General features: G+C 40.6%; 1 protein-coding gene across 3 annotated transcripts in view; it reads right to left on the bottom strand.

Annotated features, from left to right (window-relative positions):
* Window positions 1-18,996, bottom strand: part of sik3 (SIK family kinase 3) — a 42,227-nt gene that overhangs the window by 14,625 nt on the left and 8,606 nt on the right. Inside the window, exons 2-16 of one of the 3 annotated variants that reach the window (XM_042486650.2) lie at window positions 11,796-11,912; window positions 11,171-11,234; window positions 10,087-10,248; window positions 9,770-9,894; window positions 8,973-9,096; window positions 7,437-7,555; window positions 6,680-6,790; window positions 6,433-6,567; window positions 5,833-5,913; window positions 5,201-5,310; window positions 4,623-4,779; window positions 4,338-4,487; window positions 4,174-4,247; window positions 2,890-3,024; window positions 680-821 (exon numbers count right to left, since the gene is read on the bottom strand). In XM_042486650.2, the coding sequence (XP_042342584.2) occupies window positions 680-821; window positions 2,890-3,024; window positions 4,174-4,247; window positions 4,338-4,487; window positions 4,623-4,779; window positions 5,201-5,310; window positions 5,833-5,913; window positions 6,433-6,567; window positions 6,680-6,790; window positions 7,437-7,555; window positions 8,973-9,096; window positions 9,770-9,894; window positions 10,087-10,248; window positions 11,171-11,234; window positions 11,796-11,912 (1,806 nt within the window). The remainder of the gene's footprint in view (window positions 1-679; window positions 822-2,889; window positions 3,025-4,173; window positions 4,248-4,337; window positions 4,488-4,622; window positions 4,780-5,200; window positions 5,311-5,832; window positions 5,914-6,432; window positions 6,568-6,679; window positions 6,791-7,436; window positions 7,556-8,972; window positions 9,097-9,769; window positions 9,895-10,086; window positions 10,249-11,170; window positions 11,235-11,795; window positions 11,913-18,996) is intronic. The other 2 variants (XM_042486651.2, XM_042486652.2) reach the window with 2 other exon arrangements.

Below are 18,996 nucleotides of genomic sequence, written 5' to 3'. Positions count from 1 at the left end.
AGGTGTTTTAAAAGAGGGGCACACCTGAGAAATGTTACAGATAGAGGAAAGAGGTTCTATGGGTACTATCCACAACTTCTGTCAATGGAAACCGCAAAAATAAACTGAACGGCACTACTTGGTGGAAACAAGACTTCTTTTTTAAATGAAGGTCTTTCTTTTTTTTTTAAATTACTGCAACTAGCAGACTAAAAACTAGAAAAGGATTTAAAAAAAACGTACTGTTATTTGACAACCATCATAGTGTTCAAGAGAGTGACTGCTCCTACATCGACTACTGCATCACTGAATTTATCTCACCTTATAAAACAGATTTGCAGTGCAAGGAAACTTTGGTTTGTATTCCCAAGACTCAAAATTGCATCAGTCTAGCAGCAAAGTATCACTATTTCTACACTTTTTCCCTCAGGAGCCAAATGTGTTGCATCACTGTTTGCAAAGTACTGTGCAGTCCTTCGATAAGCAGATGAAAATGTGGGATAGTGATTTCTAAAATCTCAGAACCTGGTAAAGTAATTGTTGTATCTCTCGTATTGATCAATACCCACGTCAACCCTCCGCAGATATTTTGCTTTCTCCTACAGACACTACGGAAAGAAAAAAAAGAACCCAATTTATCTCTTCCTTAAGTTAAGAAAAAAGCAGATGGTATCATTGGATATTAAAAAGATGGATGTACCTGTTTGAGTTGCTTAATGAGGCTGCTGTTCTCAAGATGAGCCTTGAAGGCCTGGATGGTGGCTGCGCCGTCAGAAAACCGTCTGACAGGGGAGAAGCGCTCCATAGGGAGATGAAGGGTATTACAGTCCTTATAGCTGGATCTGAGGAGGGGACCATAGGGAGCAGACACAAACATGCGTGTACACAAATACACACACACCCACACAGAAAGACACAGCATGACAGATAACACAGACACAATGACACACACATGTTCATTCATACAGACACAGAAACAAACACATGAGAGGCTTGAGCTATTCAATCCTGCACCAAACATTACAAGTTAAAGTATCTGTCTGTGATATTCTGAGTGTAGAAAACATTAGGACCCTGAAATTCACACAATCGATATGTCAAACAAATCCAGCAGCGATCCTGTAAGTGATTTAATCCGTCCTGTCAAAAGAGCGCTCCAGGGATGATGTTTATTTGTAGGCTCACGTGGAAGTTAGCATCACACGGGTTTCCTTATCAAAAAGCCTGAGATTACTCCTTTTGTGCATGCCACTTGTTAGCACCTGTCTTTTTTAAGACACATTAAAGCTGTATTAAAGATGTATGTTATGCTGTATCACAAAACAATCCCTTTAGCTTGTGTTAACCACAAAACTTTTTTTCAGGCATCTAACCAAAAACCCATTCAAAATCGAAATACCAGCTCATTGTTGTCAGCTTCCATGAACCAGTGAAGTTGTACTTGTCGTTTACATCCATGTCTGTAAAAAATGGATGCTTCGCACAGGAATATCTATACAATCAGCAAAGTTTCAAGATGTCACGATGCTGAGCCAGAAAAGTGTTTTTTGTAGAACATTATGATGTCACAGCGAAGTCAGTCTTTTATCTTTTCAGACATTTGTGTGAAATGTTGTCATATTTAGTGTATTAATTCTTGAGTTCGAGCCAAAAACATATTTTGACTTTAGACCACCGAAATCTTATCAGTTCATTGCTGTGTCCAAAGAGATGTTTGTGCCAATTTTGAAGAAATTCTCTCAAGGCGTTCTGATATATCGCGTTCATGGGAATAGGACGGATGGACAACCCGAAATCATACTGCTCTGGCCAGAGCTGACTTCAAGACAAGGGATATGGGAGTGCTAAAATGCTAACTCATTTCCAAGACGTAAGACTCATTCCTGGAACACTCTATCATGACAGGAGAGAGGTTGTGGAGGGAATTTTAACTCTGAAGAGAAACTTTGCAAAACTGGCTTCGACTTTGTTTGGAAGTTGGTCCCAATATTTTGAGAGTTGATTCCATTGATTACATTTTGTATCATTTTCAAACCCTTGCACGGCAACTTATTACCAGCTGAAGTCAATGAGACAAAATCTTTCAGGATAATAAATGCCAAGGCTGATTATCAGTTAAAAGATAAGCTCCATTATATACATACCATTGGTAATGGAAGTTCATCTAAGGTCAACACTGCCAATTTGTGATTTTTTTTAAAAAGAACATAAGCTCAGAAAGACATCTGCCATAAACTGCATGTCATGAAGATAAACTACTTTTCATTGCACAATAAAGAACACATAAACAACTCCTATGGGTTTGCATGCAGATGGCCAGCAGATCACAACATCTGCTTACCATAAAATATTCCATGAACGACACAGATTTTATCTTTACACATCCGTTGTGGCTCAACAGTGCATGCTTTTTTCCTTAACAACAGGCAAAAACTTTCTTTTATCAAACCACATTTCAGACAACAGGTTCTGCCTACAATTGCATCCAAATTCAAAAGATCACCTGGTGTCTCGAAATCCTTTCTAAACTGAGTTGGAGGAAATTATTCTTATGGGGGATGACAGCTAGAATTGGACAACACCAGAACCGGCCACACACGCTCTTTCCAGGTTTAAGGGGAAGGAGAAGGGAGAAATGTCTTTCTTGTACCAAACCCTCCACCTCAAGCACAACTCTTCACAAAAAATATCCTTTCTCTGTTGAAGGTGTACAACCTTCACCTGGTGAGAATGCATGCTCACCAATATGTGTGTGTGTGTTTGTGTGTGTGTGTGCAAGATCAACTTTGTATGCAAGTGAATGAATGAGGGAGAGAAAAATTTTGGCTCAATGTGCCCTCCATTTAACGTGAGTCTGTGTTTGTGTGTGTGTTTGTGCATATACAGCTCGGAGCGGGCGTGTCCCCTCACCGGGTGTGTATGTCGGGGGCCCAGCCCCCCCTCTGGCGGGGGCCCTGGGGCCGCTGTGACTCTGCCGAGGGCTCGCCATGCGACGTGCTCGTGAGCGCGTGCGTCGTGTGCCGCTTGGAGCGGTTCGCCAGGTACCTGGGCCGCAGGGAGGGGGAGGAACGGGGGTGAGGGTGGGAGACAGGAAGCAGCGCTGGTCAGCTCTCTGTCCTCATTGGCTAATGGAGACGGGGAGAAGGCCCGCCCCTTCCCACCTCTGCCAATGGGTGCCATCATTCATATCATCTTAGCCAATCAGAAAAACATAAAATAAAATTATACCATAGATGGATGTTATAGCTTATGGGTATCCCACAACCACCCAGCTTCCAGTTTAAGGATTGAACTGGATGCCTTTTTTTTTTTAATCATTTGTTTTGCAAGCTTCAGAGTTAGCAAAGCTGTGTGAGAAAGAGTGAGAAAGTCTGGAGAATAATTTGGCACTTTTTGAAATGAAAGAGACAAAGAAACTCTTGGCCAAAGAGTTTGAAAGATAGGAGGGCTGGATTTGGTGGCAGATTCAGTTTGGAACTGTGGCAGAAGGCACTTGCGCGATGGAGAAAGGAGGAGAGATGGGGTAAGCACCACAGCAGAGTGGCCACCTCCCGTGGGAAAAAAGCAGAGCAGCCTGGAGGCACTCACTCCCAGCAACCCAGGACACCAGCGAAGTCTACAGAAGGTGCTGTGTGAAGAGGACCAGCTGGGAAACCCTAACCTGGACTTCAGAATACTACATCACAACTCCATACACCAAACCTGTGCCTACCCTTACCCCTGGATCGATTTCAGCTTCTACTAATTCTAAAATCTTATTTTGGACATTTTTTCTGACATCTGTTAACCTCAAGTGTGTTTCTCTTACATTTGTTGGGTGAGTCTTGTGTTTTTTGATTGTTTGTATTTAAAAAGTTCAGTTATTAACACATCTCTTCTTTTGAACAAGAAATGACATACTGTCCTGTGTCTCACTAGTCTGATGTAAACGCAGACCTGCATTTACAACTAGTAAATTAGGTGGAATGAGATGAGATAAGAGACTAAATGTGAATCTGTCTTATAATACAAAATATTTATAGAATTGATGCTTTGAGTAATTTACTGAAATTATAATTAAGCTAGCCTAATTCTTATTTCAACATGCGACAACACCGACCTGCTGTCACAGGTTACAGGCCCTCCAGAGTATCCAGTTAAGACAGCACCTCTGTACAGTACAGCCCTTCACCAAAAGCTGCCATCATTGGTTACCTCTGTACTGCCTCTTGGTCTGGTTCTCCATCTGAACCCTCCTCATCCACCGGAGCTACCGCAGGGATAGGGTGCTAAGAGAGGTAAAGAATTTACCAGTCAACACTCCTATGGCTTATACAAGGAGAGAATATTGCGCACATACGGAAAATCCAGATCCTCACCGGGCTGGCAACAAGAGGTGAGGGCCCCCGAGGCCTCTTGAGGAGTTGAGCGTGTAGTTGAATATTGGCCCCACCATCTGAAGCTCTTCGGCCGAGGGGCCCCATGCCATTGAGCAGCTGCAGGGTAGGTGGCTGCAGCAACGACTGCTCCTAGAGGATCAGCAGACACAGGAAGTCACATTGGTTGTTTTTAGACCACGTTTCTGTAATATTAATTGATAAGCTTCAGACGCGTTCTGATGCAGTTGAAAGACGCTACATTCAATGTAAAAGGACTGACTGTACCTTGTACTCCAGCTGCTGTGTGGGCTGCAAGCTCTGCGTGGGCATGAGAGTGTGCATTTGGCCCATAGTGGGGGCCAGAGGGGGGAAGGGGGGCTGGGGCACTGCACCACGAGGAAAACCGGGTGGCATTTTCTGAAGGTCTTCCGGCATCTCTGTCCTGTAGTAGAAGAGAGAAAGATAAGGAAGCATCAGTGGCTATGCTGATGTGCTTGAAACTAGAACTTTACTAAGCTCTTATTTGTGACAGATTATTTAAATGTACCTTACCTTGTAAGAATTTGACAGTTTTTTAAGATGAGAAGTTTGATCTTATAATAAGTTTGTTTTCGCTTGTTTGTAACAATTTGCTATTAGGCAAGCTAGCTCACTGTGCTTGCGTAAAACATGCGGACAGAGCAGATTATGATATCGCTTTTCTACAAGTTTACATGTTGATGCTGGTTGAACAGCTGTATTGATAAAGTATTGGCTTTTTACTTGTGACTGACGAAAGGAGTAGAGGAGAGGTGGTGGTGTGATAGTAAATTTACAGATAGAGCTCTTGCACCCATGAAGTTGGTTGGAGACTTGTGTTTTACCTTTGGTCTGGTACTCCCACAGTGTGCCGCCTCATCGAAAGGTAGCGAGCCATGGCCTCCGGAGATGGTTCCTCCCCTTCATCGCTGTCCAATGCCATGCTGCCATCCGGCTAAATAACAAATACACGTACAAATATTTAGTCATTAGTAATGCCCTTTGGTAGTCTCTGTATTGCATGCTTCTGTAAAATGTATTTCAGTGCTAATACACATGGTCGAAAGTTCAGGTCTGCTATTAAAATCCCTGCTGCAATGCAGTAATGTGACGCATTCTTGTGTTTCACAGCATTTGTGAGTCAGCTTTGAGGCCACGTGTGTTCTGTTGAATGTGTCTGCATGTATGTGTGATTGTGCGTGTGTGATCATAGTCACTGAGTTGGATCCCGGGCTACACGAACAGTGGTAAAACAATAAAAACCTGACGGACAGACTGGTTGCTGTTGTGTTCACTGATGTGTGCTACAAAGAAAAGCTGCATCAATTCCTTGCTATGTTGGAAGCAGTTGAGGTTAGAGTCATAAGTGGGATTTCAACGCCATGAACTCCTCGCAAGATTATCCAGCATGATGACCCTCATTACTGGCCATGCACTGCCACAGTGATGCAACCATGTGGACGGCATCACGACTCACCTCAACTATCTGGTTCTCTGGATTGATGAGCTGGACGTGAGGAACGGTCATGCTAACGGGATTACCCTGTGGATCCGTCTGCTGGGCATGCAAACGAACAAACACACAAACACACAAACACACACACACACACACACACACACACACACACACACACACACACACACACACACACACACACACACACACAGGTCGTGTGAGGATTATACTAATTTTCTAGTAATCTCATTACTGTAGAGGGATTGGCAGATGTAGGTTAAAGCAATTAAGGCCAGTCAGTGGACAAATGTCTGAGTGATGAAACAGTTATGAAGAGAAAACAGTTCAAAGGCATCTTCAGAAAAACCTGATCTCAGATTTATCTTCTTCTTCTAAAAGCTCTTGATATGACATCATATCCACAAATTATCACTTTATACATATCACAGACATATGCACATAGCTAACCCCTGGCTCTCGAGACCTGGTTCACAACTATAAAAACCTGGCACAGAATAGCCCCAAATCTCCAAAATACTATTAAAGTTTGTTTAGAAATTGACACATATAGGCTCCAAAGCCACCGTCATATCATGCTTACATCAATCAACAACTAATTACCTGTACGGCGTTAAGGGGATAGCTAATGGAGCGTGGTGTGGGTGGGGCAACTCGCAGGGTCTTGTGTTTCTTTAGGCGGTCAGCCAGCAAACTGTAGATGGCACTGTAGTGATCATATGCATCTGTTTGTAGGGACTAAAGAGGGAAAGGCAGAATAAACGTAAGTAGATATGTCTTGCTGAGGTGACTTAACAAAAGGCAGCGCTGAGAAATTGCAGTGCAAGTCGGCTATGTATTCAGGTCCCACCTGAAGGGTGCACTCTCGGTCCAGACCCATCTCACACATGGCTATCAGCACCTGCTCATTGATGAGCTCCGTCTCTCTCTCCGTCTTCACTTGCTCACACTCTGCTATCAACTGGAAGGGACATAAATGAGGGAGGCAATTAGATACTTAAAACTTCCATAACCTCTTCTTAAACCATTTTGACCACCTTCTCTAGTTTACAAATTAGGTTAAAGAATTGTTCAACAACATTTAAGGAAATACGCTTATTCACATTCTGGTGGAGAATTAAGTGAAATGAACTATTTCTTTGCTGGGCTCATTTGCAAGCTAGCCAGCAGAGATTTAGGAAGGTTTAGGAAGCTAGTGGTACCACCTGTTGGCCATCACTGCTAGTAACGCCATCTGAAAAAGCCCTGTGACAGCCTTCGGTCTCCTCCTAGGTAGTTAAGGTAAGTAAGCAGCCCAATTATGAGTCACAAACCCCATTTAGCATGTTATCATTGTTAACTGTGTTAGCACTGTCACCGAGGCTAGTGGTGCTAATATAGTTAACAATGCTAAAGGGGTTTTGTGGTTTAAAATGAAGCTGCTTACTCAGTGGGGCTACCGAGAAGGGGGGAGACTGTGATGGAAGGTGGTCACAATGTTTCTGCAGCAGAACGGTGTTGACGGTGTAATCGCCGAATAAGCCGCACCACCCAACCTGGGTGGTGCGCAGTGGAGAGAGGCCCTCAGTGAAAATAATGACTGCTGAATATTTCAAGAGGGGTCTCACCCTGTCAAAGTCTGGGTCTGGATCTCCTAGTCTCATCCACTTGTTCTTACAGATCTGCTCCATGGTCAACCGTCTGCTGGGCTCCAGCACTAACATGTGTCTGATCAAGTACTCACAGTCTGCAATAACACACAAACACACTTCGATAACACCACTCAAAGCACATAAAAATCAAAGTAACGTGACTGCCAGAAAAACATGAGAAGCAACAGTTAAAATTAAAAGAAATAGTTTTTACTTGCGAAAAGAGTTTGTATTATTGTAAGTGAATTTTTTTCGCCGAAAATTTACTGCGTTTTATAAATTGTGCTACTTCTGTTTTATGTTCAGGAAGTCAGTTTATGTGGATCAATACTGAAAGCTAGGTACTGAAACTGAACCTGGTCTGCAACTCTTGTGACATTTCAAAAGGGGATTTAAAGTGATACTTTACTTCACCTCTTGTATGCTTCAATTGTGTTTGTTAAATGTTTTTTTTCAGATATAAGTTTCTCAACATCCACAGAAAGTCCTCCACCCAACCCACCCCACTGTATATCAATTTACTTAATATGCCACAGGAGTGGTTTCAATTAACATTTAATTTTTTTTTGTCAATGTGAAAACTTGCCAGAATTTGAATAAAATGTAAAAACATAAATTCAAGCTGACCGAAGCCACTGTAATAGGAACCTTGTGGTATTTTTGACAGTCAGGACGGAGTGCCATGGAGCAGTGTTTTTGTGAGTGGGTCCTTGTTTTGTTTGTGTGCACTTCAGACTAAAAATAATGGACTTGGCCACTCTAACATCACCCACTGCCTTGTGGACTCCTGTTTAAAGCCTTAATTTTGGCATTTTTGCTGTTGCCCATCTTGGAATCTGGAGCCAGACGTGTCCATATTTGGACTAGAGAATAGAGCTGTGGTGAAAGTGAACTGGAGATAGGACTTGGAGGCTGTGGTGACGCCTCCCAGAGAGCCTGTCACTCAAAGCGGCCACAACCTTAAATTATGCATAACTTTAGGCATTAATAAAATGCAAACAGGTTATTTATATAAAAATCAACCCCCTACAGTTATCACAAATGAGTAAATTAGCTATGGAGACTGAAACATCATTTTTGTACCAGGCTCTAAATTTGTTTAATTGCTAATCAACAGCCAGTAGCTGAAACACCTCGACTAACCGTAATGCACTAACAAAGGCAGCGAAGAAGAAGAAAGCTAGCACTGCAAAAAAAAAAAAAAAATCAAATGTTTTAAGGGAAAGAAAATGCACACAACTGGACCTTACAGATACATAGTCTTTTGGAGAGAAACACTGAAAAAATAACTTTTGTTTGTTTACAAGAAAACTCCACAGGGCACCTTTAATAGCCTCCTGTCAAGGCAACAGTGGTAAGTGCTTGATGCAGAAGAATTTGATTTTTGGTAAAGTATCACTTCAGAATTTGCTTGGCCCCTTAAGCTAATGAGATATTGTTCTGATTAAGGTACAGTCTGGAGGAGGAAGTAGAGAGAGACAAGAAAGGAATAAAAGCTGACGACAGTCCTACCTGTGGACATGAAGAAGGGGATGCGGAACTTGCCACTGAGGACACGTGCCCGCAAATTTTGTAGAGTGCTGCCGTCGAAAGGCAAGGCACCGCACACCAATACATATAACACCACACCTAAGCTCTATAGAGAGAAGAGGAAGCAAGAAAAAAACAACATAACAAACATTTTTTAAAACTGGACTTAAACAAACAATGTTTACACATTAATAAATCCTTTGTCCTGTACACTACTAAAGAAATCAGGGACTATATTTTAGGACTTAAACCTTCAGGACCTCATTCATTCAGGGTTGGCGATATGGCTGTAAGATAATATCACAATATTTCAGGGTATATTTGTGCTTACAATATTTTTGACATTATGACAAAAATGCTCTGAATATTTTATTATCAAGTTTAAGAGAATAAACTGACAACATTTTAAGTATTGTAGTTGGCATAAATGTAGTCTGACTTGAATAAAAACTGAACAAGAATGATCTCTCAGTTCTTTAGTTTGTAAACAGTAACTTGTAGTGAGATTTAGATTCAGTATACAATATAAATATTACAACAAAATGAAATCAATGATTCCACACCCCTGAAGTTGCTCCTGGCTGATAGTAATTTTGTTTATCATATCAACAAGTCTGCTGTTATTAAAATATTATTTTTTCTAATCATACTAAAATTACACCAGAATTATTGTGAATAATATAATATGGCACACCCCAAATTCAGGAATTTTTTTTTTGTCTTTAAGCCTTTAAGCTGCAGGCCAACAGGGCATTCTGCATACCTAAAAGTCTACTCACCCATATATCTACTTTGGGTCCGTCATACTCCTTGCCCTCAAAGAGTTCTGGTGCGGCATAGGGAGGGCTGCCACACCATGTCTTCAACAGCTGTCCTCGAGAAAACAGGTTACTGAAGCCAAAATCTGAAGGCGAAAGAGGAGAGGTTGACTTTATCTTATCACTTCACTCGACAAAGTAAAATCAGTCAACCCAAGAAAGTGCTCCAAAAGTACATGTTGACACTTGCCCACACCCACTCACCAAGACAGCCAAAAACCACTAAATTAAGTCTCCCACCCATACACTCTTCAATACAAATACACACACACACAAACCTGCGATTTTGATGTTGAGGTTGTGGTCCAGCAGCAGATTCTCAGCCTTCAGGTCTCTGTGGACGATGTTGCGGCAGTGACAGAAATGGACCGCTGCCACAATCTGTTTGAACTTCTTCCTGGCGTCCTTTTCGGCCATACGCCCATGAGCCACCAGGTGGTCTGCAACGGGCAAAATGTTTAGTTTCGAGTTTATGGTATTCAGTTGTATCTTTGCAAATACAGGAAGTGAAGGCCGAGGCTGTTCTGGTTAAGGCTAATACATTCAATCATCAAGGATAAATTCAGAAGGGATATTTTAATCCTTCAAAGAGCAGTATGAGGGGACATAGGAGACAGAGTTCTGATCATCAGCCCAATTGTGCCCAATCTATACCGCCAGGTTCAGGCCATGCTGCAATTTCTCATTTTCGGGCTTGAATAGGATCTGGTTCTTGCCAATTTAGATGTTTGTTTTTTTGTATTTTTTTTTAATTGGCAGTTCTCATGCACACATGGCAAGAGTTTAAATGGACTGAATCAAGAGGGATACACACACACACACACACACACACACACACACACACACACACACATATAGTGCATGTAGGATCGGGCCTGATTTTTTGGGCATAATCAGAGCTCATGTAGGAGATCGAACATGACTCATAGTTTCAGAGACACATACTCTAACAAATAAGGGACACAAAAGACAAAAGGAAGTTAATGAAGAAATGAAATCAAGTTGTGTTTAGTAAAACTACAAAAAAACAATACAAGAATGAATCCATACAAATAAACCATTCACTGTTGTCAAAAAATAAAACCCTTTTATAACCAAACCATTAATTTTATAAAATTTTATAAATGCATTTATGTATATTTTTTGGTTTTTTTTTTAGGGAAATCATGACAAAAAAGTGTATAGAGGACAAATAGATTAGACATATTGGACAGAAACACAGAAAATGACATAAAGCAGTCATGATGTTATGTGATGTTATGAGTCTGACAGACATTTCAAAGACTCTTGTTGAGATTTTTAAAGAAAGCTGCACAATAAAAACAGTCTTTATATCAAGGTAACAGTGGGGGACTCCCTTACCGAATATCTCTCCACCGCTAGCGTACTCTGTTACCAGATAGATCATCCTCTCTGTCTCCATCACCTGAAGACAAACAAATGATAACAACCAGGACCCCCTGACAGGCCAACATCTAGTGATGGGCGGTTCACCCGTTACACAACAGAATGACTAAGCAGTGTTTGGCATACACGCAGGAAGATTTAAATAGAACAAAATCTGCCATTTACTCAGAGTAGATTTCAATGTATGTACTGTATGTGTGAGGGCTTCAACGTTAAGGTTTTGTGGCAAAGTGATTAGATTATGTTTAAACTGCCGTTTGCTGGCCTGTGACAGTTTGGAATAATGCTACAATCCCCATACAGCCGGAAAAGTTTAGGTGACTCTTTTCTAGCTCCACAGATGTATAATAATGAATGTGAAGAACACAGTCGCAGGATATACATAAAAACTTTTAACCACTTTTTCTTACGGTGCATTTTACAATTGTACATGCACAGTTAACTGCCCCCCAAAAATGGCAGGTAACATCTGATCGGGCTAAACCAACACCTATTCAATCTGTCCTTTCTCTTTTGGGCCATGGGTCCCAGGTGTAAGATGTGAGTGTTATCACGTCTGTGGGTGAGTGTGAATGTATACCTGGTAGAGGCGGATGATGTGGGGGTGCTTCAGCAACTTCATGATTTGCACCTCTCTGAAGATCTTTTTCAGGTTCTCATCGTCCAGCTGAGTCTTATCCACTATTTTTATAGCCACCTGGAGACAGAGACAAGAAGGGATGGAGCGAGAGGCGAGGATGAATGACATGAGGGCGAATTAAAGGCGGAGACAGTGAGGGAGGAAGTATGGAAAGAGAAAGAAACAGAGAGGAGAGTGAAAGAGTGAGGAGACAAAACAAGAAAAAAAAGGAAGTTAAACATACTGTTTGTTTACCCGCTTATGAGAGCTCAAAATGCAGACAATACATTAAGGCTTTAAAGTTAATATTATAAATGCCATTACATAATCGCATTGTTAAAAAGCAAATTTGATAGTAAAAAGAAATTATATTCTATTGTGGGAAAAAAGCAGCAGTACTGCTGTCTGCTGGTGAGAGAAACTGTATGTTTAACCCAATCTAGATATTACGCGAACTGTATGACATTAGGCTTGAATAACATATGGAAAATAAATCATTCATTTGATCTTGCTCAATCAACCAAAGAGCAAAGAGAGAGAGAGGGGGAGAGGTCTGTGGTCTTTAAATTAGGTGTATAAGACATTATTTCATTTGTTTATTTCGTAATCTGGACGTATATAGATCTTTTAAAATACATATTTTTTTCTAAATAAATAAACCTTTTCAAGCAGTTAGGTCTGTTTCTGCATTGGTTTGCCTTTTATAGACAAAATGCAAAAAACTAAATATTTAAATGGTTCAAACCTTTAGCCATTTTTACACAGAGATCACACTATAGGGCCACAACCAAGTCCCTTCTTTACGCCGCTTTTGCATTTTTACACTGAGCCAAAAAAGGGCAGCAGCATGCCACTCCAGTGTGGGATTTTAAACAGTATGCTGGCATTGCGGAACCAAAAGAAGCATGATGTGCATGACGTTTTAACACAACAGTGTCTGCCTCCAGTGTGACATATAAAGTATGCATCCACATCTCTTACTAAACATTACAATTGAATGACATGGCAATAACAATCATTTACTGTCCCTGGTATACAGCAGCTGATCTGGGTAATGTGCATAACATGTCATCAAGACGTCACACCCAATCTGCCCATTGTTTCGTCCAGCTGGCTGTCCCGTTCACACAGACACTGTTCCAGTGCTGTTACTACCTACTCTGCCGGCTTCAAGGCAAGTCAACTCTGTCCACCTATTCTGTGAAGCAGCAAGATGGCACAATATAACTATCTTGAACAGGCGGAGTAAAAAGGGCTTTTCCATGTTATCTTTAGAGGGCATGATAAGCCAATATGACAGCCCTACAATATATTCATATTAATGGTATTTAGCTGACACCTAAATTACAGGCAGTCCCAGTGCTCTTGCAATATTGCTTTGATGACACAATAATCATAGAAGAGTAAAGTGCCAAGAAAATAACCGTCATGAGCGGTAAGAGGAGCGTGTCAGTCAGACAGGTTCAATTTAACATGACCTGGTAACTCAAATCCATTAACAAACACGCAAAAACAGGCAATAAACACTAATAATTATCTGCCTCTGGGTTAAAAACACAAAATAGTATGAAAAGATGCTGACACTCCTTAAGATGATGAATAGCCCAACTGTGTGTTCTTTATCACAGTGCTTTCTCTGCATTCAGGCTAGTTTTGGCAACGTGACCGGAGCCGTGACCTCGGACTGCAAAGCACGACTGTTGCGTAACAGATGAGCCCCTGACAATGGCTCCGGCTATGTGGACAGTGATGGTGTACGACAGGAGCTTTGCGCTGCCACTTATGAATGGGTAGACAGCTTTAATGACTTAATCAAGTGAAGCTAATTGGGCTGCCCCAAAACACATCTTCATCCAAAAATAGATGAGAGGGTACAGTTTGAGTGCATGTAAAAAAAAAAAGAAGAGCATGCATCCTGTATTAACGCATGCATGCACGCACGCACACACATACATACATACACACACACACACACACACACACACACACACACACACACACACACACACACACACACACACACACACACAGAGTAGTCCTCCAACAGTAGTCAGTAGTCTTTCCAACACTTACTAAATTACAAAGACTTGTGTCAGTTTGCCAAAGATACTTCAGTTAATTTAATGGAATTTTTGTGGATGAATTCTTAATTCAAAGAGATATTAATGATTATTGGGATTACTGACAATTAAATGGTGGAGTGTGACCCAGCCTTTAGAAGCTTAAAGCCCACCCAATGCAGATACGTTTTTAAGATTTTAGTAGGGATATGCCAAATACAAGTCAAATATCAAGACACAAGGCATAAGCAAAAACAGAGATAAATTTACCGTTTGAAACCTTAGCAAATTGTGTTTGATTTCTCTCAAAAACACAGAGAAAAGACAACAAGAAACTTAACAAGACATGGCACATATATATATATATATATATATATATATATATATATATATATATATAAATTCTAAATATAGTTTTCTGGACATTTGTCCCTTTTGTGATAATATTTTCATGATCTCCCCATTTAATCATTCTCTTTTACTGATGTCTCAAACTTTGGGGACATTTCTTGCCTTTTTTTAAGAAATCAAACCAATGTGCTCAGGTTTTGAAGGGTTAAATAGCTTGTGAAAGTCATCTGACACAGAATAAAAAACTCATGTCGGCCCAGGTTTCAAAGTGTTATTTAAGTAAGTATATAAGTATTATCTAAACACCCCTTACCATGTATGTGTTTATGTATGTGTCTGGTTCGGAATGTGCTTCGTTGTGGTATTTTAAGCTCTGGGAATCTATTCTAGGCATTGGCAGACATCCAGATTTGTTGATGTAATCGGCCCCCTCTGCATCTTCTGGAGGGTAACAACGGGACATCTGGATCACGCATTCACCCCCATACTCGCAATGTATGTCAACATCCACACATAAACAGTATGCTCAATTTCCAAAATGTGGAATATAGGCTACAACTACAATTGTACAGAGGCTTGGTGTGTGTTTGAGTATAAAACCTTTTGGCAGGGAAATTGCTTAATTGCCAGAAAACAAACAGACAAATTGGCACAATCTGGGCAGTCGGCTGTCACTGTGTTGATTCAAACATGTCTTGTTTCACATATTGATCAATCAAAAGCTGTGTTTCTCCTTCCACAGAGGTTGGACAATTGTTAACATGGAGGCAATCAATTAAGGGGCACTGCTTAATTTGCATACCACCAAAGAACTGCATGCTACCAGGCATAGACCTAGCTGGGTGAGGAGTGATGCTTAGTGGTATTTTGTAAACAACCATGTGACCACTGTACATCACAAAGGCTGGGTTTCCAGCTTTAGCTCCTGAAAAGGTTCAGGCCAACAGTTTGTGGAGCTCCCTGACAAAAGCTCCAGATCACAAGCAAAAGTGGCCCCGGCTTGGTTGTACTCACAAATCAGGGGTCTATTCCTGATTGTGTGAACTGTTCAAAGATGCAAGTCAAGAAGATTTCAGATACATTGTACCCCAGATATCTGGCAGGCCTTAAATCTGGACCTGTCAGCAATCTACAATCAGCAAGAGTGCAAGGCACTACTTGAGGGGAAACCTGTGTGAGTGGTCACATTGTTGTATTTGCAACATGGACCAAAGATGTGTGGAAACAGGCTATTTTGTGAACAGCAAAAAACAACAAAAAAATCTTCTCTCACACATGGCATTATCTAATTTTCTGTGTCACGTGTCATATGTGTTTTCATGAGAAAAAGTTGTACAGTACAGTACAGTATTTCCACATTTATAAGCACAAATTCCACTCATTTATGAAGTCATGCAAGGAGCATTGCCGACAACACGGTTCTGTAAATGTTTAAAAATAAAATGCCTTGTATCAGTAACTGATAGGATTCTGCTAACAGAGACACTGTCAGAGAGCTTTTGTTTTGAAAGGGAAGCAGGTCAGTTGGAGTAAAACAGACGTCTTGGTATTTCCTCATCTCTGTGACAGAGAAAGAATATTTAACTGCAGTCAAAGGTGGTAAAGAGTCAATATAATAACCAAAGCACAATTTTCATCATGATGACGTAAAGCCACGCATGTTGTATTACGACCTGATGACGCACGTACAAGAGATAACCATGCTCAGGCCCGGTTGGAGCTGGAGCAATGTGGGTGCAGGCCTGCAGGGGACTGGGAAAATACTTGGGTGGTGCGATGAGTGCGCCCCAAGACAACAAGTTTTATAGTGTGAACAGCTCATAGATCTGTGGACTATAAAAGTCGCATAGTGAGACCTTAGCTTCAGACTGCTTTGCACCGGCTTCCACGACTCTGGAATTTTCCATCGAAAGATCTGGGTGTGAACACACAAACACACACGCGCACACACACACACACACACACACACACACTCCTGAGAGGCCGACACCAAAGACATGAAGTGTCACATAGCCCCTCCGATCACAAGACAGTGACCTCAACACAGCACCATCCCAGAGCAGCTGGCACCCAGCGGAGGAGTCTAAACCGTTTACTGTACAACTCACACACTAACACTAGCTTCACAACACACAAGAAATGACAGCAACTGATGGCAAAAAAAATACTGTTCTTTAACAAAACATTCAGGGATGTGATTATGCTTCCCTTCAAGTTTTCATATTTTCTGGAGGTGTCACCGCAAACTACAGTTGAAGAAAAGAGGGTTTATTTTCTTCCACTCAAACATAGAGACAGATAGCGGTAGAGGTAGAGATAGAGTAACATATGCTTTAGGGAAGTTTGTGCTGCTTTATTTATTTTCTTAATTTATGTGTTTTTTTGCAACTGTTTAAACAACGTTTTTGCTATTGCAAGCATCAAATGATGAAGAGTGTTTTTTTCCCTGAAATAACTGCCATTTCACCTCAGGTGACTCCAGCTATCTAAAAATTTGTTAGTTTCAGGGTAAGAATATTAGGCAAGCCAATCAGACACTGTCCAGGCCAACATGAATGGTGCGAGAAAATGTAATTATGGTATACACCTGCCCTCATGCGGATGTGTTTGGGGAAGGGGAAATCTCATGGTCACTGGTTTGCAGTAAACATGATGTTAAAAAAACAAACAAGCTGCATTTACAGCATGGTGATGTTTTGGGAAAACAATTCTGTGACTTATTAAATGTGAACCGCTATGTTTCAGATGAGGGCATGGCCTATACATGACTGCCATTTCTAAGAAACTGTTTATACAGTCAAGCATGCTGTGGCTTTTTTGAAATTATGACTGCAAGTAAATCATTTGTTCAAGGGCGTAATACTCTATTATTCTTGTCAAACATATATAAACTTGAACGAAATACTGACTGGCAGCAATAATAATCATTATTGATATTGACTAATATAAAAAATTGAAATTCACAGAATAATTGACACTGAAAAAAAATAACCATCACAGTTCTGGTAGATGTATTCCTTATCCTGATGTTCTCTGATGAAATATATTTGTCACAAACCTCTGATAAAAAGACTTGCATGAATGGTTTTCTTTATTTATGTTATACAGGCCTCGATTATTTCAAGGCTAAAAGAAAGGAATCAAAAATTTGAACACAGAAGCAGGGAGGTTTAAAAGCATTTCAGTTAGGTCTATATGTTACTCACTTTGAAAACATCCATCCATGACTCAACTATAATGAGGCTAATCCCAAACAGAGAATTGGGTCTATGGTGTAACGTCTACAGTGGGAAGCTGGGGCAAGTGCATCTTGCATGCTCATCTCTCTCTCACACACACACACACACACACACACGATGATATTATGTATGAGGTTAACCTTCATCAACAGGTGACACCGATTACAACACCCACAGGGGGTGTAATGCTCAGGCTTAACACATATCAGCATGGAGCTGGGAGTTCAACTTAAACACGCTCACATGGACACACACACACACACACACACACACACACACACACACACACACACACACACACACACACACACACACACACACAAATTCACACATGCACTCAAAAACAACTGTTCAGGGTCAAAAATATGGCATCGTGGCTATCTGTAGTCTTTACATAAGTTACCTCCAAGCAACTTGATATAAAACTGAAATTGTGGCTTATATGTAGGGGTTGGCAATAAAGCTTATAAATAATACGTATATATATTCAGGCTATGCCGCTTTTAATAATTAACTAAGGATTAACTAAATCAACATAACTGTTTGATTTAACTCGGTGACAAATGTAATCACACCAGTGTGGTCATTCTAGTAAATGTATTTGAATTTAGAGGTGAAACGGGTGTATATGATATTTTAGAGGGCTTTAATTTTGAATTTCCACATCAGAGTAACCTGTTATTGTCTGAGTGGCACTCTGAGGTGGTGTACTGTCATTCTGAAGTCAGATTGGTGTTTGGAAATCTATACTTTATTAAGATTGGCTAATTATTCACACAATTGAATTTTTTTCTTCTAAAATAGAGTTTGCAGGCAGTAGATACCTTTTTAATGTTATTCATTTAAATAATGATCTTTTTTTTAAATTATTTTTCTTTTAAATTTATTCATGTACTTTATTACTGACTTGCTGAATGAATGTGTAATTTCCTATCACAGTCACCAGAAGGTTGCTTATATTTTGAGGTGACTTCTTACAAGCTCTTACGTAAAGCTTAGTATATACGCGTAATGCAAAATAACGTGGGGGCTATTTTTAAAATGGATGTGACCTCAAGACAATGACTGACGTTAAATTGGTGAAAGTGGTTGATCAGTATGTGGTGTCTATATGTGTGTATGTGCATGATAGGGAGAGCGAGTGTACTGCATGTAAAGACAGCCTGCTTTTAATGCATCAATAAATTACATAAATACGCATGGAATATCTTGATATGACGAAATGGTAATCTGCAGTATCGCACAAGAAAATGATTTTCAAGTATATCAGATACACTGACTACATTGCCCACCCTTAATTGTATGCATGTTTGCATAAAGTCACAAAGACATCACACAGTGTCATACAAATAAGAAAAGGTCGCAGTGGGTCAACACTATGACTGTATCATGCGCATGCACACACAGAGATGAAAGCGTACAGGCAGTATGAGTCAGCACAATGCCTTTCAGAGATGTTCTACTTGTGTGTTGTGCACTTGTAAGAGTTTATGTGTGGAGATGAGTCAGTTG

Source organism: Plectropomus leopardus, chromosome 6, assembly GCF_026936395.1.
Source record: "Plectropomus leopardus strain MGB_pleo_1.0 chromosome 6, ASM2693639v1, whole genome shotgun sequence".
Classification (NCBI taxonomy): domain Eukaryota; kingdom Metazoa; phylum Chordata; class Actinopteri; order Perciformes; family Serranidae; genus Plectropomus; species Plectropomus leopardus.
Note: the sequence above shows the minus strand (reverse complement) of the source record. Positions and strands in the feature narration are given on the sequence as shown.